Here is a 22,191-nt window from a genome sequence, read left to right as displayed (position 1 = left end):
AGGTCAGTGGGAGGGGGAGAGAAATGACTAATGGCTCCCTGAAACCATTTTAGTCTAATGAAATCTTAAATTTCATTCTCCTTAAACTAGCACTCCATCTAGACTGCTCGGCCCTGCTTACTGTTGACAATCCCTGAGCCTCTGTGCATGCAGTAATGCTCTGTACTTCAAGAAATTTCTGTTGGTCAGTGTTCAGCTGCTTAAAAGCACGTAGCATTAAGCCCTCCCTGGGGACAGAGATGCTCTAGAATGGAGAGCTGAGATACCTTCCTTTCTGTTGAGCATTATATTTACTCTCCTTTTATCTTTATTCTTTTTTTTTTTCTAATACCAAAAAGACAAAGAAGGAAATGAATTTATGTGAAATGTTTTGATGCAGAGATTAGCCTAATCAAGAAATCCAAAAGAAAGTGCAAAATGATGCATGTTAAACAGCTTTGTTTCTTTTAGCAAGGGCTCAGCAGAAAATGTGTGTAAGTATTAAGAAAATCGGGATACTTATTGTCTTTTAAAAGAAGCCTGAAGTTTACTGTGAAAATACTTCAGACCCTTTTAAAACAGCTGCTTGTAAGTGCATGACTATAGATACTGAGGTATTGACTGTGCGCAGCATAAGCATAAGCAGAGGGAATCTTTAATCACATTGGAACATAAAAGGGATTAAAATATTTGCCCTCATTGAAAAAACTTTGATGCTGTATTCTTAAAGCTACTAAGCTTCAAGAAATGCATTTAAAAAAAATCTTGAAATAATTTCTGGTACAGTGAAGACATGGGAGAGGTATCTCGTAATAACTTCAGGCAACTTGATTGTGGTTCTTGGGTGAGGAGTAGAAAAAACAACACAGGAGGGGAAGATTGATGTAGAATAAGCTCAGTGTTTTCTGCCAGAGTGCCTGCAATCATTATCATCTCGCAATCTGAATGATGGCAGGAAAAACTCATATAACTGAACAGAAAAAGAGAAAACCTTTTAGTCTGCCAGGGCTTTAATCATAATGAAAAATGACACCTGAACCTTATCATGACAGTGAGTGGGAGCTGCATAAGAAGACGCTATGTCTTCTAAGACGCATGGTATGGGGCTTCTCCTTTTTCATCTGATAGAGTATAAAATGAATGAAAACATGCCATTGGTTTTTAAGGCTGTTCCCTGCAAAATGGACATCTTGTTTTCTTGTGTTTTCATACTTGGATACAAGTTCTTCTTGATTATCTGGCAGAAACAGCTCTCATGTTTAATCTGTGGACAGGGAAAAAGAAATATTTTCATTTCTGAATGAATGTATATCTGCAGCTGTATTTTCAAGAGGGAACAACAATGGTTAGGTATTTATTCTTTGCGTTTAGTCACTTGGAAAAGTGTTCCGGTTTTCATATAAAATGAGCACTTTGTTTCCAGTGCATTCAGTGAGATTTTCAGTTCTCAACAACTTTGAAAATACCCTGTACTGATAATAAACCACCCCAGTAATTTTGTGTTTTGTATCAAACATTGACTTTTTGAAATCCAGGCAGAGTTATGAGGTTAAGGCTTGTGAAAAATCAAGGCAGTGCAAGACTTCCCACTTCCTAACATTTTGAGTATGTTAAGGTATAACACAGAAATAATATCAGTTTTAGCTGATGAGAAATGCCTGAAAGTGCATATAACATATAGATGGTATATGTTATATGTGCATATAAACTCCAGCAATGAGTTTAGCTCCCTTGTCGAGGAAAATTAACAAGATGTAATCAAAATTGTTGATACTCTGATCTTTTATCAGTAGATATAATTTTCTGAAGAAAACATCTTTACTTTATCCTGCTTCATTAATCTTTTTGTTCATTTGTTTTTGAGAAAAAGGCTGTCTCTGAAAATCAGAGTATATTCGATGATCACATTTTCTAAATACTAGCATGGCTTACCTGGGAAGACCAGTGGAACTGGTCACCAGTGTAAGAGACAAAATCAGTGACAAAATCAGTGTTGCACGCTCTCACTAGTTTTATTTTAGAAAGTAAAATACCAGTATTTAAGCAAAGTTTCCAGCTGAGGCTTAATGGTAATGCCAGGTGGTGTCCTCCTGGTCATATGGGATCAGAGAGATGATTGACTATACATGCTATGTCTTTGTAAGGAAATGCTGCAACCTTGGCACAGCCACAGACAGAGAGAGGATGGCGTACCTGCATGGGAATGAGCTTGGGAAGTCTCTGTGCTTAGTATAGTTAATTGTTTGTATCACAATAGTTTAAAGTTGTATAGTCTGGGATCCCAGTGTTCTGGGCACTGTGCAAACACAGAATAACAAGATGATGCCTGGAAAATTTGCAGTCTAGATGATTGTAAAGCCACTTGGACAATGGGTGGACAGATGCCATCAGCTGAAGAGGCAGTGAAAGTTCCTGCCAATTCCTCAAAGGGCTTCAGTCTGCCAACATATGTCACCTCTGTTTCACACTGGCTGAGCTTAAGCCAGCTGGCTTTCCTCCAGGTCCCTTTTTGCATCAGGTATTTAGACAGCAGAGAATGCATTTCTCTGGGCTCAGTGAAGAGATGTAGAACAAATGTTCACAAAGATGACAGTGTATACGAGACAGTCTCAGTGGTTTTCAAATACACGATGTTATTGCTCGGGTTCAATACAACTTGTAGGCCTCCACAACTGAGAGCCCTCGAGCAGGAAATGAAATTACACCATGCAAACATCTGGGAATTCTTTCAAAGGATTCAGAATGCTTCACAGGATTCAGAAATTTGCTTCTCTGTAGCTCAGCAGGAGTGCTACTGTTCATAGATTCCTGATGTTAGCATATGGCAAAAATCCATGAATAATTTTGGGAAAAAATTATTTACAAATTTTGCCCTTTATGCTTGTGAAGTTCTTGAATTTGTTTGCTATCTAGAAATGTCTTCTGGTAAAGCTTCTTGCTTTGTAAGTCATCCACAAGCAATTAATTGTAAATCTTCCTAAAATACAATTCAGGACCTGCTGAACCCAGATTCTGCAAACATTTATCCACATTCTTCTTGTGATTGCTTCCATTAAAATCAATGGAATCTTTACATGTGGTTGTAAAGTTAAGTTCAGGCGTAAGTGTTTGTAGAACGAAGGTTTAGGTTGGTTCCATAACCCTTGATATTCTACATGCTATGTAGTCTCTGACTGCTAAATCAGATGCAGGCACTCAGAATCAGTGGAAAGTCAGGGTTTTTCAGTCCCAGGGTACGAGTCCTGTTGCCTAACTGGAGAGTTACAGAATCTGTCCTTACAAGTCTGAATGTTGGGTTCCTTGAGTACATAATTTCGATTTGCTGGTAGTGATCCAACTTGAAATTAGCTTTGGAACACAATTAAAGGCAAAGCAAAGGTTATTGAATCAAATTCATTTAAGAATCAGAGTGAATATTCATCTTCTTTTATGACTTATTCATCACTACAGACTCTTCTGTGCTGTGAACTTTATAACGAGGAAAAGTACCAAGAAACAAAGTGTTCCTAGGTTTTGTAGCCATCCACAGTTACAACAGAAAATGTTTACTAGAGCTGGGCAGATTTGTCCACAGAAAATAAACCTGGAGTTTGAAAAATTGACTCTCATAATGGAAAACCAGAGTCTAGACATAGCTATTGACTGACGTATTCAACTATGTAGTTAACTGTCCTATATCTACTATTTATCCGGTGGTGAAAAGAATAGAATGTATTTTGGATTTAACACATAGATTGCATTTAGCATTTGGTTCTAAAGTCTCACTCGCCATTACTTCTATGTGTCTCTCATTTTCAACATTTCAAGCAGGAAGGCACCATAAAAACCTCCATTAGTTGTGTGTAATGTGTATATGTGTGTATTGAAATAATCACCAGTGACTAAAAAGATTTACCCCTTCATGTATGCTGGAGATTTTGATCCCCTTACTTTTAGTTCAGAGAAGTAATACTTAAATCATCATGAAACAAGATCTCTGATCCACTGAGAAAAGAAGATTCCTGGTTTTCCGTTAAGATATGTAGCACATATTTCCACCCTTGCAAATTTTTCAGTATATCTGGTACTTGATCCATTAGTCTTTGAATGCAGGAAGTAAATTTTAAGTTATTTGAAGTATTTTATTTGCTAGAATTTTTATCTCCCTCTGAGATCTGTATAGCTGAATTCACAGGAACAAAGAAAAGGCTGGAATGATAAAAAAAAATAAATCCTAATAAAATGTTTTAAAACTCTCTAAAATATTTATGCAAGAGAGTTTTGGATTCTTTTTTTCCCGGATAACGTGCTTGCACAGGATTTGTGAAGGTGCACTGGAGTATAGTTTCTTCTGGTGTTTGTTTGGTGTGGTGTGCTTGTACTTTCACAGTGCAGGAATAATGTGTTTCTGATTTATGCAGATTAAAAGCTTTTATATGATAGTTTATATAGCCCTAAATTTAAATCTGTGTTTATACTAACATGCACATGTTGTACGCACAGAGATCCTCTTATGCTTCTCAACTTACCCTTCTATGAAAGGGTCTTAAACAGGTTCTACTTATGAATATATTGAAGCCAGCTCAATAAAGAATTTTCTCATTTATTGAATTGAACTGAACCCGTTCTGTGAGCTGTATCCTATTTCTGCTGCTTGTAATGAACTGTTGTGACATACTTTAAAGAAAAAAATTAAAATTTTCCTTAGCCTCACTCAAGTTGGCTGTACTATTCAGATTTAAGAAAACAGTGGTTTTGCTATCATCAGTTTTAAAATTTGTTGTGTCATTTTATTAAGAATAAGAAAAATAAGTACATACATATTATGTCCTCTAACATTAGCTGATAATATCCAGATGATTGTATAGATAACTGCTTGAAGGTAGCTTTGTAATTGACTTAGTAAATAATAGTTTATTGCTATGCTGGGCAGTTACTTTTTCTAAAGCTATTTGTTTTATTTAATCTGTGAAACTGTGACTCAAATTCTGCTTTTAATTCTTTGCTTTGTATTGAAAAGAATCTCACCCCATTCTGTTAGGATTGAAACTGGTACAAATGACACTGATAACCAGAACAGTGTACCTACCGGTCCCTACAGAGGGCTCAGTATAGAGAGCTCTGATATTTTCATTATTATTTTTATTGCTTATTTCACAGAAGGGAAGTAATAAGTGAGGTTCAGTAGCAAGGGTTGTTAGGTTTCAAGAAGTGTCAGTGTTACAGTCCAGGTAATCTCTCACAAATACTAATTTTTCCTGGGGAGTGCTGCTGGCACCTGGAGTGTAGGTGTCTTCTGCTCTCCAAACATCTGAGCAGAGGTCTGTTCCTCTGCTTCCGCTGTCCTGCTCCAGAGCAAGGCAGTTCAGATGCCAGACTCTGGAGTGGCTGCAGGGGGGAGGTTGGGGTGACACCAGCTGTGTGCTGAGATGAGTTGGGACAATCAACTCCTTCCACATGTGGCACAGGCCAGCTTGCTCAGACATGAGCCTGGGCTGGAGGCAAGATGTGATGAATGAGCTCTTTGTATCTTTTCCTGTCAGTGAGACCTAGCAGGGGTTTTGAACTCTTTCCCTGCCAGAAGTGGGGTGAACTGCTCTGGCCAGCCCACCTTTCCTGTAGGCACATGTATGTGCCTGCATTGTCTGCCTAGAGGTTGTTGTATGACATTCCTCCAGGGAAGAAGAGTTCTTTTTGGTGAGCTCAGCAACCTCAGGCAATGTCAAGTTCCCTGCACATATGATTTGACTCCTTGAGCATATCTGCACTCTCCATTTATGAATGATTTCCATGTATGTTAAAGCTACAGAGTGGTAGTTTACATGTACATCACTAGAAATGGCAAGATTTTTCACCCCTTTGTATCTGCATACTTACCTTTCTGATTTTTCATGCACACCTATTAACAAATTGGAGTGTTCTTAACCATGAGAGAAAATGTAACTTTCCAGCCCTTACAACTGTGTCAACATATTTTGTCTTAGAAATGCAGGAAGATTGCTTCCAAAAAGACACAATTGATGCATCTTGTGCTGTATATATATCAAAGGACTGGTTTCTGTATACAGTGTGAGTTTTTTTCCCCCTGGCAAGCCAGGATACTTAGTTAATTAAGAACTTTTGTTAAATATCTCGCTTCCTCTGTAATCATTTAGTGTAATCCAAGTTTTCCTATCTGCTTGGGCAAAGCATACTTCAGTGTAATTAGAACACCAGCTGGGCTGGAGAGGTTGAGATTATCTAAACTACACAAATGGCACCTACAGACAGCTCATGCTCTAGATGTCATTGACATTGCCATATTGATTTGAACCAAAGTCATGGATAAAAATAATTAATTTTAGATACACAGTTCTGCTGTCAGATTTTGAAAGGAACTACGTTTCTCTAGCTGAACTTAGTCTGTTTCCTACTGAATCAAAGGAAACTAGTTTCTCTTATTAAAAAAAATCACTTTGTTTCCTGAATTACTTTTAGGTTTTTTTTAATGAAACTTTATTTTTTTAATGAAAATTTACTGTTTCCTGAATTACTTTTCATTCTTATTTTTTTTAATGAAACTCCAATGCTTTCCTGTTGCAAGCTGAGCTAAGTTTATTTTTTTGCAAACACTTTTTTGCAGAATAGGGGGTTTTTGACCGTCCGCTTTCTTTGACACAATGCTGGTTTCATCCTTTGCTGTGTTTCTTTTTCCTCTTGTTCTTGCTTCTTGATTAAAAAAATCAAGGCAAACAGCCACAACATCTGTGTCTCACATGTTTACAAGCCCATTTCATTAATTCTATGAGCTGTCCATGATTTATGCATAGCATTTTTTTCTCTAGATGTGTTTGTCAATAGCAAAAGTTTAATCCAATATGGATGACAAAAAATCACTCATTTGAAGTTCCTATTAAAAACTGGTTTCTTAAGACAGATATTTTGACACCTATATTAACAGGGTGCACAGTTCTCTTGGAGCCAAGTTTGTGTTTTAAGGCATGCATCACACAACCTTATTGCAAGCTTGGCAATTGAATCAAGGAAAGAGATGAATGTGCAGTGCAGTGGCTGGCCATGTAAGGTCCAGGAATCAGGCTTTAATTTACAGCTCCCTGTATGGCTTGGTAAAAAAGAAGGCACGCTGCTGTGGTGCTGGCATTTCCGATGTTTAGAAAAACAGGGCTCACTGTTCATCACAAGTTGTTTTTACTTTTGAAGTTCATTAATTTCCCTGACATAGGCAGGTGGCTTGGTGAAACTAGGGTTATTTGGGAAAGCAGAACTCTTCTGGGAGAGTGAAAACTGTACAGTTTATTTTACAGTGAAACCTTGTTTTGTCAAATTCCTCAGCTGCTTGAGCTTTAAGCTTGGAGACCTAACTAAGCGTTTGGGTGAATGCTTTGTTGTTGCTAGCTCTCATTCGTATCTGGCTGTGGGGTATCTTGTGGGCAGGCTTCACTTGATAGTCACTTTGTGTGGAAGGCTGGGGGGGAAGGAGGAATTTGAACAGATACACACTGCTCTGATTCTTTACAGTCCGCCCAAGTAAAGTCGCCCTGGGAAGCAGGTCAGAAAACTCTGGTTTATGTGAGAGGCATGCGTTTCTTATCATAAAACTATTACCTGAATGAGTCTATTAAACCTGGACCTCTTGCTTCAAGTCAAACCTGGTCTTATGGAGGGAGAGTGAAAAAAACACACATTAGACCCGCTGGATCTTATCCTAACTGTAATCTTATGCCATATTCTTAAATCAGGAGGATATATAGGCTGCTATACAGAAAGTAAGCTCATTGTGGGACACAGTGAATGTCTTGATGTTAAAACTTTTCCCTCCTTCTATAGTGAATTTCAGAACTTATTCAACTGTGCAGAAAGAGAAGGGTACTTTGTGTGCCTTATATCTCAGATGGCTCTCATAAATGGGCCAGTTTTCAGTCCTAATACTGAGGAATATGTTTATTTTTTTGAAGTATTCATTTACAAATGTATTTTATATTAAAGTAAGGATTCATACCCTGTGCATAGGCTCAAGTCAAGTTTCCCCTGACAGATTTGATTTCTCTCTCAGTTGTTTAGCTTCAGCAGTTTCCCTTAGTAACACTTGTAATTTGGAGACAAGAAGGAATTAACTGGGTTAATTTACTTGTAACCAAACCAAAAGTTGAACTCCTTCCTTCAACAGCAAAATACTCATTCCCCAACCCCTCTACCCCCCAGCTGCCGCCTTTGTGATCTCTGTTTACAGATAAAGCAGAATGCTGTAACACAGGACAGATAAAGTGAGGACATTCTATACTCGTTATATTTTCAGCAGAGACTACAGATAAATGCCTGTCATAAAAGAAAAGCAATTTATTCTTAAAATGTGCTTTGGTAGCTAGGCAGTTATATTCTTTTGCAGTGTTTCCTGGTAACCATTTCAAAACATGTCAGTGGCATTAATGGAACCTCTCAAATAAGTAAGAGAAGAAAAGTGATCCTTTTCATGCAGAACCCCTCCCCAAATATAAAAACTAAAGGACACTCAAAATTATTGTAAAACTTGGATATGGAACTCCCATCCTTTCTCCTTGTCAATAGATGTTTCTATCTTTATACCCCCATGACATTCATAGATTGTATTGATTCTGCTTCAGTAGATCACAGGAATCAGAACAACCCAAGATACATTTAATATTACAGACAGTCCCAGGTGCCTTACTAAGTCATGTTATTAAGCACCAGGTTTGGTGATGTTTCTGAAGGTACTGTGTGAGAACCTCGAGTTCTCTATCCACGTAAAATTTAGATAATTGAATGAAAACTTTTTCATTGAAAGAGTAAAAGTGACTGAAGTGAAGCTTGTACTCTGGGTTGTGAATGGAAATGTAACTATCAAGTTGAGATAGAACCACTAAAGTACCCTATGCTTTTTGTTGCCCCTGTGAATGATCTTTCCTTTTTTGCTTTATCCCACGATATCTGAATGTTTGATTCCCTCCAGCGCCCCTATTTTTTGTACTGTGCTCTGAATTCAACATTATCCCACTGGAACTTGTATTGTCTACGTTCTTTATGTCTCCTAAGTGAAACATTTGTCTTGAATAATAGACAAGTTAAATGCTCCGTTTTAACTAGAATGGATTTAAAGTTAGAAAATAAACTCCAACAGACTTAATGAGTCCCTATATCAAACAACAGGCTTCTCTTGTGTGTATGCATTACTGAAAAAAAATGTAAACACTGACTTATAGTATGGCAGAATGATAAAGTACTGCTTAAGCATCAGTTCCCACAACTCTGTTGTTTGGTAAGGCAAAAAGTCTTGAGTCCAAAACATGCAAGGTAAAAAACTTGTTCACTGAGAATTCAACTCTTCGGTATGCAAAGTGCAGTGGCCTTGATCCAGCAAAGCACTGAAGCCCATGTTTTTCTTTAAGCTCATGAATTCATTTGATCTAGTGAGATTATTCTGTTTGTTGACCTACTTGCCAGGCTTTTTGGAAGATGTTGGTTCCATTTCTGTACACCATGCAGGATTAAGCCTTAACTTAAAGGACATGCTGTCCAGTCTGATGCTATTGTTATTTTTCTGAAGAAAAAGTTTTAATGTAGCATTAGAAGTGGTTTCTGACACTGTGATTGTTCTGAAGAGTTTGCTCACAACAAAAGGAACACTTCTGTGGACACACGATAGCTCGATGATTAGAACACTCAGCTGAAAAGGAAAGGACCTAGGTTTAAATCCCTGATCCAAACCAGACAGAGCAGGGAATTGAACCTGACTCTCTAGTGTCAGAGATTAGGGTACTCCGCTGGGATAACAGCAAGCCAGGTTTCAACTCCCTCCTCTGTCTGGTTTGGATCAGGGAGTTGAACCTTAGTCTCCCCCATCTCAGTTGCGTGCCCTCATCACCAAGCTATTTGGCCAGGATGGGATGGGGTGTTTTGTTCTTAAAAAAAAAGAAAGAAAAAGAAAAGGGAAAAAATGCTCATTCTGCACCAGGCTAAAATCTAAATTACTTAATCCTGACACTTTCCACATGATGGAATTTTTGTCTCCTGGCCAGGCCTAGAGAGAGCTACTTCATGGTCACATACCAAGAGTGCCAGAAGCAACAGGAAGACATATAAACCCTCTGTCTCTGCAAATGCAGCTAAAGATGCAAAGATTCAGCCATGTTATCCACATAGCTTTGGCAGAAGCAGAGAAAACAAAACCACCAAAAGCCTACTCTTGTGAACACAGAGCTATCTCAGTTTTGTTTGGAGGAGAATGGGGGAGGAAGATTAATATTCTGTCAGTGCTGTCGGAGGTGTTTGTCAGAGCACAGGCTGTCCGTGTGAGTTCACTTGAAACTTCAGGCAGCTTTTTTCCCCACTAGTTTCCATGCCTCCTTTTCTCCCTTGACTTTCTACCTGATCCCTTCTAATTTCCATGCTTGTCTCCTCCTTTCACTACCCTTGCCATATATCTATGTCCTTCTGCTTCACACAAGTAAATTGTTCTGGTTTAAGCTTTGGTTTTTCTGATGGCACACAGTTGAATCCTGCTGCAAAACCCTCTGTGAATGGGCTTGTACCAGCTGAAAGAAATGGATGGGTTTTAACTGTCCATCTTGTCCTTGTAATCCACACACACACACACTGATAGTCATAATCTAATCCTAGGCATTCTTAAAGGTTTAAGGATATTTTTTCTTATTACCTTCTCTTCTGCCTTCTGATTGTAACCATATTAGAACACTTATTGATTTTTTTACAATCTAACATGTGAAGCCCTATATAGCCATCTGCAGAGGGCTTGGTTTACTCTAGTTGTATAAAATTCATGGTCTGAGACTGTGTTTGAATTTGCAGTGTTGGGTGTCTCCAAGTATGGAGTGTGGACCTCTAGTTTTGAATAAGTGCTTTACATTCGTTCACTTGAGATAGAAAATGACCGCTGTTTACTAAATCAACATTAGAGTATGTATATTTATACCAAAGCAGTATTCACAAGAGAGTTTGAATGGAGATGTGGGGTGTATGGATTATAATCACAGTCATTTTTTCAGTTCCCGTCACCAACAGGCAAGCACTTACTGCTGCAAAATTCATAGCTGGAAATCAGGTTATTTATGCATGCACAAGAGGGACTTGATTTTGCTGGGTATGAGCATCTGGGATGCTGCTGTTGTACATTCATATTGTATTTTCCTCTATAGCCTGCAATGCCCTGGGCACAAAGGTGTAATGTGATGTCTTGTTCTCATCTCTCCATTTATGCAGCAGCAGACAGCAAGATGCATGAGAACCTCCTTTGTGTGTTGCCATACTGTGTTATCGACAAATGAGATTTCATGGGCTGCTCCAGAAATAGGACACACACACTCCTATAACAGTGTCCACACGCTAGTTTTGCAGCATGCCATGTCATGTCAGCCTCTGTGTAAAATGGGGTCATGTATTTTATTTTTTCAGACCAAGCCTGACTGCTGGAGGGGTATGATAGGGTGTTTCACTATCTCTTTGTTTCCTCTCGAGTCCCATGGTCAGTAAGCCTGAGAAGGTTTTAACTTTTCAATAGCCTTTCTCTTCAGCCCCATTGGATATTACCTGTTAATACCAAGTGACTGACTCTGGGCAACATGATTAGCATTAAACTCCACAGCCTCTGCTGAAGCTGACAGCGTGGCCTTCTGCACAAATACAAGGAAATCCAGGCCTTGGCATGGCTGCAGGATATTCCTAGCTTCATTCCTGACCAAATGCAAGACGTGCAGCACACGAGGGAAACAGACCACACTGCACACAGTAAAACTGGCATCCGACCTAGCTGATCCAGTGAGGAAACCATCCTCATGGTCCATAATGGAGTGCTATCGTGTAATTGGATCTCCCTGATGTAAAACGACCCAAGGCACTTTGTAATCAAACCACATGCTGTAAACTATTTTACATGAAGTCAGCTGCATTGCATCCTTCCTGGCAGACACTTTTGAACCATAATTACATTCATCTCCATCTTTAATTTACTCCATTGTGCTTCTGTCATTGCATGATCTCTGCTACCAAGCACTGTGTTCATTTCCTCAGCACTTACTGTAAATTGCAAATTAAGGGTGACATGATTAACTCTGAATTGCCCTGCTTTTTGGGGGATGAAGTCAAGCTCATAATTACTTGAACATTATTTTATTGTGGTTTAATGAGGTACACAGTATTGTATTTGGCTTGGAGGATCCATTGCAAATAGAGGTCAATTTGCAAAAAAAGTTTGTTTGGAAACCTGCTGTAGCTACAGAGATCTTGCTCTGTCACCCCTGGAGAAGTGATCTAGGTAATGATGAATTAGGAGTGCACCTTCATTTTTAAATTAAATGAATAGTGTCTAACTATTAAGGCCTGAGCCTTCAATCTGTCATAGTATGCCCACTTCCTTCAGCAGGAACTACAGGCATTTCATTCTTGCTTAATATCATACCTCGTAAAAGTTTCATACTCAGCAATTGTAAAGCTGTATTTATGCATATGTATTAGTAATTTTACAGCTTTTTTTTATTTAGTAAAGGATGAACCACTGAGATTTGAAATGGTATTTGCAGAGGAAATCTGTCATGTTTCAGGGAAAGTGTCCAGGAAGGTAACACAACTGCCAATCCCAAATTAAATACTACATAAAGAGAGATAGATATTCATGATGCCAGGTTTCCAAGGACTGGTTCATTCCATAGTGTTCAAGTAATGCTTTAGTCGTTCTTGCTGACTCTTATTTCACTTCAGTTGCTTCCAGGATTTCCATTTTATAAACCTCTTTTAATCACTGCTGTAAAAAATTCTGAGTTAAAATTCAGTATATAGTTAATGTTCCAAGAATTAGCCATGCCTACCTCCCCTTACTACCAGCTCCTCTCTGTGTTGGAAATCCAATTTCTAAATCTTTCATTTGCTAGTTATGGGAGGGAGGGAGAAAAAATAATCAGATAGCATAGATGAAAATGTGTCCTAATTCAAATTCAGTACTTATAGGTATCTGTTTAAGCAAAATAAAGCATGGGTAAAATTCTGATACTTCACCTGACTGCTTGCAACATAGCTAGATCTTCTGTCTTCTACCTCTTTTCTGCCTCTCCCTTATCCATCTCCTTTTCCAGCTCATCCCACACCACTCAACAATATGCTTTGTGCCCTTGTGGCAGTGACTTAACTTCATAATTGGTGGTTCTGCCACTGCTTCCATTTCCAGGATAGAGACACCAAGTCACTGCATCCATGGGACTCCCCATTTGTGCACCACAGGTCAGGGTTGCTCTGTACCATCTGCATTAAAAAAAAAAAAAAAGAAAAAAAGAAAAAAGCACAGTTCTTCAAAGGCGCTTTAAAAAAAAAAATCCATCATGTATTTAGCAGTCTCTGAGGGACTGAAAGGCATCTTTAATGACTATTGGCCCTACATCTCCATCCATCCTGTCTTATGACAGTGTAAGAACTGCAGACAGGCATGAAGGTTATGCTCTTTTCTCTGAAAATCTAGTTCCACTCTGTGGGCAGGGACTCTGAATATTGCTCCCACATAAATGTGTGCCTCTGAGCTGATAGTTTCTAACTCAGCTCTGAATTTCCTTCATCTTTTGCTTTAGTGAACATTAAAGAATAGAGACTTTTTTTGTGCCTTTAGCTGAGAGTGGATGCTTTTGAGATTTTCAGTTGATGCCTCTGATGATAAAAGTGAGAGATACCCAGAAAAGTTGAAATCAACACCAGTTTGTAGAAAAGACTGTTTTTCATGCATGTTTCCAAGGAGAAGACTGCTTAGATTAATTAAGTAATGTAAAAAACATCCCCAGTAAGCAAGTCCCCATAGTTCAATTTTTCCAGCAGGAGACCTGAATTATGCACCTTATTTCTGGGGTCACTTCCATAATTGCAACAACATACTTTTTTTTTAATAGCTTTTCCTTTTTAATGGATATTTAAATGGAGGTGATTAAATTTGGTTATTTCATACCCATCTCTTGAGAGGAGACGTAACAGCATGATGAAAATACAAGTGAATTTGAAGTAATAAATGTCTGCTAAAAAGGGCTGCGTTTTGACTTCCTAAGTAATATTGTTTGTTAATTGTTGAGACTCTCAGAGTGATAATGCAGAGATTCAGATGCTTGCCATACTATACAAAACTGGATTCCAAAATATTCAATTGTAATAAGCTAGTGTTGAAAGTGTTACTGAAATCAGAAGTACCAGCTATATATCTCAGGGACAGGCAGTCATGAAATTGGACACGTGAAGCAATAGTATAACCTTTTGAAAATGAGATCCAGTCGCTTTCCCCTTCTGGCATTTTTGGGGGCCTCTTTCTAATCTTGAAACTCTTCTCTCCATGTCCTAATCAGTGGGCTGATTGACTTGTGTCACTGTGCCAACAGTTCCGTCAAATATGTTGTCTGTCTTACGCTGGAGCTGGACCCACATGGCTTTATTGTAGATCATGTTAAATGTAAGGTGACAAGCCTCTAAAGGTTAGGAGTTTGTATTGACACAGGCTGAACCTAAATGCTCAGAATTTCAGATTCTTCTCAGCACACTGAAATGTCTTTGGCCTGCAAAACGGGGGTAGATGTTGTGTGCAGTGTTTACCCAGTAAAAACATCAGCTGCCTTGTGTCCAGTTAGGCAGCAAAGGAGCAAGACCTCCTTACCATCTGAGTTTTCAGATCTTTTTCCTGTTCCCAGTCAAAACTAGAAAGATGAGAGTCTACAAGAGAACGTTTAAAAAAAGCACATAAGGTCCACAGACCTTCTCAAGTTCTGCTTTGAGTTTTGGATAGCATCTGAGAGGATTACAGTGTTCTAGCTGGTTCATCCCTGCCTGTTCTCACAGTGACATTTCTGCACTGTTATCAGCAAGAAATTCACTTCTCAAAACCCTTTCCGAGTCTCATGGAGGAAAAAATAAACTAAGAAGTGGTAATCAAAAGTTAGTTATTTCATGCTGCCTGTGTTCTGACGATTCTCCTTTTTCTTGTTTAACAATAATATTACAAGAATCGAAATAAATGTAATGAACTGCTTGCTCTTCCTATCAGCAAATGCCCTAGCCTAACTTTATCATTCAATTCCCTGCAAAAACTGTTTATAGGATCATATACATTTCTGCTAGGAACATTATCTGTTCTTTCCACAACATTTACCCAAAGAATAGCGGAGTAGTTTGAGTCTCAATGAACTTAGAAAACAGATACATATAGAATTCATCACAAGCAGTTTTACACCACCTGGAGTGTAAGTTAGCTGGCTGGACTTGCTCAGTAGTTAATGGGGAAGAAGAGACACATTTTAAGGGAGAACCTATCCTGTTCTAAGAAAAAGTTTAAGGTAGTTAGGATGAGGGCTTTCTGAATTGGTTCCTTTATATTGAGCTTAAATAACTGTTACGGGTGAGACACCTCATTTCAGCAAGCTCAAGTTCAACAAATCCCACTCAATGTACTTTGGTATGATATGAATGCCTGGGATTGAAAGGCTGGGCCTTGAGAGAGCATCCTTTGTTAACTCTCTTGGTTTTTACCACCTGAAATTAGAACAGAAAGATCATTTTACAATATAACAAAAATAAGGTTAAATATATGCGGAGAACTGAAATCTGCTTCCTGCCGTTCTCCAGAAATAATGCTTCTTCCCTGTAAGACATCGATATCTGGGACTACAAAGCAATGGGTCTGTAGCTCCCTTCCAGCTTACATCTGCTCCATTCTACTTCATTATTTCTGAAATTTGGGTAAGCACATATAAAAGAGAATGTAGCTCTGAGTTTTAATTTAATTCATTTAATTGGTAAAATATTTGAGAGAGAGAAGAGAAGAGAAAATAAAAATAATTAAAAAATAAGAATAAAAGGAAAAAATAAAAGGAAAATAAAAGAGAAAAAGAGAAGAGAAGAGAGAGGAAAGGAAAGAAAAGGAAAGGAAAAGGAAAAGAGAAAAAAATAACAAAGAAAAAAAAGTAATCCCTGAGGGATGTTAGCAAGGAGAGAGATGATCATTTCGTAAGGTCCTCTAGGACAGAGACTAATAGATATTTATTGTTTGTGAGGAAACAAACTGCAACAAGCCATAAAATCACTGACTGTTGAGGCCATGATTTTTAGTCTCCATCAAAGTCACAAATTTCTGTTCCCAGGCTCTTCTTTTGAAGGGCTTTTTTTTTTTTGCTGTAATTGGGCTCAGGAAGTCCTCCAAAAAATTAGGAAAGCCCTCAGCATATCTAGACAAACACAAACTTGTGATTTATATGGATCAACAGAAATAAACTCATGAACTGTACGTATATGTGTGCGTAGAGCCCAAGAAAAAAATATTTTCCTTGTAGTGTCTGCTCTTCCAGGATAACCAGTAGCACTGACAAGCTTTGTTAATTTTTTTCTGCTGTATGCCACTATATTTTAAACTAAAAGAGGGTAGATTTAGGTTAGATATTAGGAAGAAGTTCTTTACTGTGAGGGTACTGAGACACTGGAACAGGCTGCCCAGAGAAGCTGTGGATGCCCCATCCCTGGCAGTGTCCAAGGCCAGGTTGGGCAGGGCTTTGAGCAACCTGCTCTAGTGGAAGGTGTCCCTGCCCGTGGCAGCGGGTTGGAACTAGATGATTTTTAAGGTCCCTTCCAGTCCAAACAATTCTATAATTCTAAGGATCTATCATTTCAATGAAGTAAAAAACTGCCCAAGAAAGATGAGTAGTTCTGATCACTCTGATTTTTGGCAGATCAAAACTTACTTATACTCTTCAAATGTGTTTCAGTGGTCATTGTATTTGAGTGCACTGCTAAGCCTGATAGTCATATTAGCAAACAGGGAATAAAAAAGAAGCTTTAGATTTGCTAATTGGAAGTTGTCATGCTTTTAATTACTTGAGTGACTGACTCAAGACAGTTTCCTCTCTTGCAGGAAGATTACTGTAAACTCCCTTTTAAAGTGATTAATCCTATCTATTGTATTCACATTTTTACAGAAATTAAGAAAATATTTTAATACTTTCCTAGCCATGACTTCAGATGTGTTGTAAAAGATAATCTTCCAAGACTGACAGTAGTAGATTAGTGTCAACCAAGCAGGGAGCTCCAAAGCACTTGGGTGCATATTTTAGAAGGTTTACAGACAACTGCCCCACAGATTTAACACCCAAAATCCATCCTCAGTACTAAAGGTAGATATATTTATAGAGAGACACATGTACATATGAGATATATAATGTATAATGACGATTCTTTGATTAACTTTATATTATAGCTGAAATGAGGTGTTTGCATATTCCCGTCATTTGTGGTATGTATGTGTTGGTCTAAGGTTTACTTTGGGTAAAACTATCCTTAAAGCAAACACTCAGTTCTGTGTTATATCTTCGAACCTGTAGGTTAATTCCATGTGGTTTCAACTTCAACCCTTTAACAACAAATTATTATTTATGTAAGCTGTCAAATCCACACAGGAGAAGCAGCTGCAGAAGAAGAAACTGAAGCACATAAACCATAGTGAGAAGCATAAGGCTCCCATAAAAGACTAGTCTTTCCCTTTCTGTATTTAGTCCAGTAAGAGTGAATTATTCATTACAATCAAGCTAAAGCTCCCCTAGTCTCGCCATTTCATCCACAGTTTGTTGAAAATTAAAGCTCAGCGTGAAGCCTCCAGAGAATTATTCAGAGTTAATAACACGTGCAAAGAACAGAGATTTCACTGTGAAGTAAATTGCTGTGTGATTGCCCACACATCAGCAAAAATTATAATTGGGAGAAACTGAATATTTTCTCTGTATTTAACTGGTGAGGATTTTGTGGGGTGTCATTTTACATTAAGTAGTAGAGTTATAGTTCAGAATGTTTCACAGCAACTGATTGTGTTTGTTTTAACAGCGAGATTTCTATAAGAAGATTTCTGTTGCTGTCAGCTGCTATTGCAACTTCATGCAACACATATTTATAAACCTTTCTTAATCTTAGGGAGACTTGTCAGAGAAAGGTTTTAAACTATGGAATCTTTTCCCGTCATTTCTTGTAAATTTAGGAGTTGCTACTTTCCCCTACCTAGCTGTATCTCATAAATAGCAGGCTAAGTCATGATTTTGATCTCTACATTTGTAGCATATGTACACTCAACAGCTCCCTGAACAGCAGTGGAAACTATCTAGAGCATACTTATGCATTTCTTCCAGATGTTTCAGGAATACACTCATAACTGACATGAAAAATTCAGGTGGAGCACCTAAATCAAATTGGATATTAATTTTATTATCTATCAAAAAAAGGACAGAGAAAGAAAAAAAGTAAAATTGTCTTGTATCTATATTGCACTGCATTGTTACATGCTGAGGTATTGTCTGCATTTTCCACAAGCCCAGTATCAATTCTCAACTCATGTTTGGAGCAGGATTCAGGCTTCTGCCTAATGACAGTAACACGACCTCAGCACAAAACAAATAAAGCCTGTGTCATTCAAGACAGGTCTACACGGAGAGCCTCAGACAGACCTCTTTCTGCATGTTCTTTGAAGAGAACCAGCTCTGGTCCACAGGCCAAGTATCCTTGCTACGAAGATGTAGTGCTCAGTAGGTTTGCTCAGACATTTAGTTGCGTGGTTCAGACAGGTTGCCATACTAACATGACTGGATGTGCCTTCTGCATGGTCACTGCTTGGGCTCTGCCTGCTCATCTCTGGGGAACCATGCTTTTGTGACTTGCAAAGTTATGTGGCTTCTTTTAAATCTCAAAGCACAACTAAATTACACAGTTGCAGTGTCTGAGCCTTACAGCAGTTTCTTTGCTCTAGAGAACACACTTACGCACAGAATGCTACCAGGAACCTGTTGGTGTAGTCTTCTGTCCCTTCCTAGTAATCTCTTGCCACCCTTCTAATTTCTGTGCCTTACAGAGAAAGCTCAAGTGCTTGTCTCACTGAACTCAAATTTAGGATTATAGTCATAGCTGTGGGGTGGGTTTTTTTTCTTTCTTTCTTTTTTTTTTCCTTCAGTTGTAATAGGAAAAAAACCCCACATGGTTAAAGGCTAAGGGAAGAGGAACATATCTAGGAGAGTGACAACTGGTTTCAGATGTGTACTTTTAGTACAGTGAAACTTGTTTCAGTGAATTCCTGTTATATGCCTTTTACAGTTACTGGAATAAAATGTCCTTGGTGCCAAAAGCAAACACATAAGAGACAGAGAACTCCTAACTGCATGAATGTGTTCGACAATAATATGTAGTGGGTGCTGCTGCTATGCATAATAGCTGAGCTATTCTTACTGCAACACAGCTAAGGGCTAATATAACACAGGTTCATTTCCTTGGATCAACATGGGATGTATTAAAAAATAATTTGCTGGGCAAGATGAGGCTTTTCAGGCTCAGATAATCCTATTGCCTGCTCCAGAGGTTGCTGAGAAGTGTAATGAAATAATGAATCCCTACTGATTGACTAATCTTCCTTTTCCACAACACTTCAAAGCATTTCCCTTTTTCACTTAAGAACAGAACTGTGGGTAAGTGGGCCTCCAGCACAGAATTGTCTGTGAAAGTCCTACTGTGGGCTCCAGCTTCAAGCTTGTCATATCTATGTCACTGCCCATGGATCATCCTAGAGTTTAACTCAGGGGTCCTCAAACTTTTTAAACAGGGGACCGGCGCGTGGATGAGGTGGCAGGAGGCCATCTGTGGCTGCTTGGTTTCCCCCCCCCAACCCCCAGCAAAGGGGGGGTGGGGGGGTTCTGTAAATACGGAGGGCTGGATTGAGGACCCTTGGGGGCCATATCCAGCCTGTGGGCTGTAGTTTGGGGACCCCTGGTTTAACTCAACTATTGCAGGGCTAGGGGAAGACTTGGTGTTTGGCTTAGGGCTTTAGGGAAGAGAGGAGGAAGCAGGTGTATTGTATAAGCAAACCTCCTTGTGTCAACATCCATGTGCTTGTCAGATGAATTTATCTGCTCAAGCTGCACTGCTCTAAGAATGGATCTTTCAGTATATGTTTATCTGATGTATTATGTGTCTGAAATGTGCTGTCCGTTTCCTTCAGAGAAGAACTTTGTGGCATAAGGGATGTAGTTATGAGGATGATCTGGCATCACCATAGGATGTCACAGTATGAACCAACGTACTAACTTAGCAGGATCCAATTGGGCTAGGTGCCATATAATGAGAGTTAACCCCTGTCCAAGAAAAAAGTGAAAAGGGCAAGGAGTTGACTGTCATTTTACAGAGAGGAAGACCAATGCACTGGGAGAATGTGTCTTGAGAAAGCCAATGGTAGTTCAGAGGAGCAAAAGTGGAAATCTGAAAGAAGTGTTCTGCTATGGGCTTCTAGTCCGTGTTTCAAGTGGTCTGTGTCATGTATTTTGTAATTTCAAAGCTTTACCTTTCAAAATGTGACACCCATAGAAAACAATACCTTGAAGAAGGAAAAATAATGGACAAAATTGAAAGAAAAGCACCTGTGGTATGCAAACCAGGTTCTCAGTTGGTGGAATTCAGAAGTATGTTTCTCTATTCCTGCTCTATGATACAGATATGTATTTGACTTTAGATGCTTGTCTTTGAATTATGTTATGAACTTGTCCACAATTTGTGAGCGTTTGTGTACAAGGGAGTCACATTAAGTTTGAACTCTTGTTAGAATTCAGATTTTGTAAAAAAAGGAAACAAGAAAAGAAAAAAAAATTCTCGTTTTCTAGGTTGTCCTGGGGCCAAGAAGAATGAGTTTCTGACTAGTGTTTTGGATGCATTGTCTACAGATATGGTGCATGCAGTCTCTGATCCATCATTGTCTTCTAGCCGGTAGGTTCCAGATCCCTTTAGTGTGTCTTTAAAAGGATTCTTGCAGTGATGAATGAATGGTTGAGGGCTTTGAGAAGTAATTCTTCTGCCTTCACAAAGGGTAAATTGCCAAGAACTTATATGGGAGAGTTTACTTCAAAGTTACCACGGTGATAACTGTTCTTCATGGTAACCACTGGACTATGTCCACTTAAGAGATGCACTTGATAGCTGAATTCTCATCAGCAGCAGAGCTTAAAGTTTATCTATAGCTGCTGGTACAATGTGTCTCAGTCTTTGTTCTCCTCTGATGCTTTACTTAATGAATGTGTGCTACCTTCCCAATTCATATTTTGCCTAGTTGCTTGTAAAACGAACAGTCACAGATAGAAATAAAAATGCGTACATGCTGTCAAACTTTGTGTGTCTGCAGGTCAGTTGCTCACCATCTGAGGAAGAGGTGACATTTATTGTTATAACTTACCCAGTAATTCAATACATTTAGGTATTTTATCTCTAAAAGCATCCATCATGGGTTGCAATTGGAGCCTAGGTATTTGGTGATGCTGACTGTTGACCTACTTCATTTGGGTATATTACATGTTTTAATGTGTCTGCGATCTATGAAACTGTCTTCTCTTTTATTTCTCTCTTCACTTTTCTCTGTTTCAGGAAATGAAAGGGGAAAGCACTATTTTCTGAGCATGGTGCTGACCTCAACACAGTTTCAGAGGCTTACCTAAGAGCAGATTCCAGATCTTAGTGTAAAATTTAGGATACAGTTGTCCAAAGAGAAAAAAAGAGGCATTTGCTACAAGAAGCTATTGTCCAAAAGCAGAGAGGTTTATGTAACAAAGTATCTGACAGTGATTTAACTATTCTGAAATAAAGGTAGAAACTGAGGTTTACGTATCAGAATGGAGACTAAATTCTTTTTTTCTGTTTCAGGGTTTCAGAGCCTGATCCAAATCACACTCTGGAAGAGAGAGTGGTCCATTGGTATTTCAAACAGCTAGATAAAAATTCCAGTGGTGACATTGGCAAGAAAGAAATCAAGCCATTTAAGAGATTCCTAAGAAAGAAATCAAAACCCAAAAAATGTGTGAAGAAGTTTGTGGAGTACTGTGATGTAAACAATGATAAATCCTTGTCAGTTCAGGAATTAATGGGCTGCTTGGGAGTAACAAAAGAAGAAGGTAAAGCAGAAACAAAGAAACGCCATAGTAAGAGCCTTTTCTAACTATCCTTTTCGCTAGATTCTTCAAAGATGATGAAGTCTGATATTTGTATATGCCAGAAGTATACAAAATAAAACAATACACCTGTCTGTAGCTAATGCAGCTGTTGCTTAGGACAGATGGCAGGAAAGCTGCTTCTGTGTAGGCAGATCATCACTTTGCTCCAAAAGAATCAAAAACTTCCCATTTATTCTGACCATTAAATGTATTACAGTAGGAAACCTAAGAAAATACAATAACATTAACATTCATC

The 22,191-nt window shown here is 38.6% G+C and overlaps 1 protein-coding gene across 6 annotated transcripts in view; it reads left to right on the top strand.

The window, feature by feature from the left end:
* The window catches only part of SMOC2 (SPARC related modular calcium binding 2), a 149,738-nt gene that overhangs the window by 120,881 nt on the left and 6,666 nt on the right, over positions 1–22,191 (top strand). For 4 of the 6 annotated variants that reach the window (XM_080387970.1, XM_080387969.1, XM_080387974.1 and 1 more), the window contains exons 10-11: positions 20,619–20,721; positions 21,649–21,923. In XM_080387970.1, coding sequence (XP_080244096.1) covers positions 20,619–20,721; positions 21,649–21,923 — 378 coding nt within the window. The remainder of the gene's footprint in view (positions 1–20,618; positions 20,722–21,648; positions 21,924–22,191) is intronic. The other 2 variants (XM_080387972.1, XM_080387971.1) reach the window with 1 other exon arrangement.

The sequence above is a fragment of the Falco punctatus genome (assembly GCF_963210335.1).
Source record: "Falco punctatus genome assembly, chromosome: 5".
NCBI lineage: Eukaryota > Metazoa > Chordata > Aves > Falconiformes > Falconidae > Falco > Falco punctatus.
This window is presented reverse-complemented; position numbering and strand designations above follow the sequence as displayed.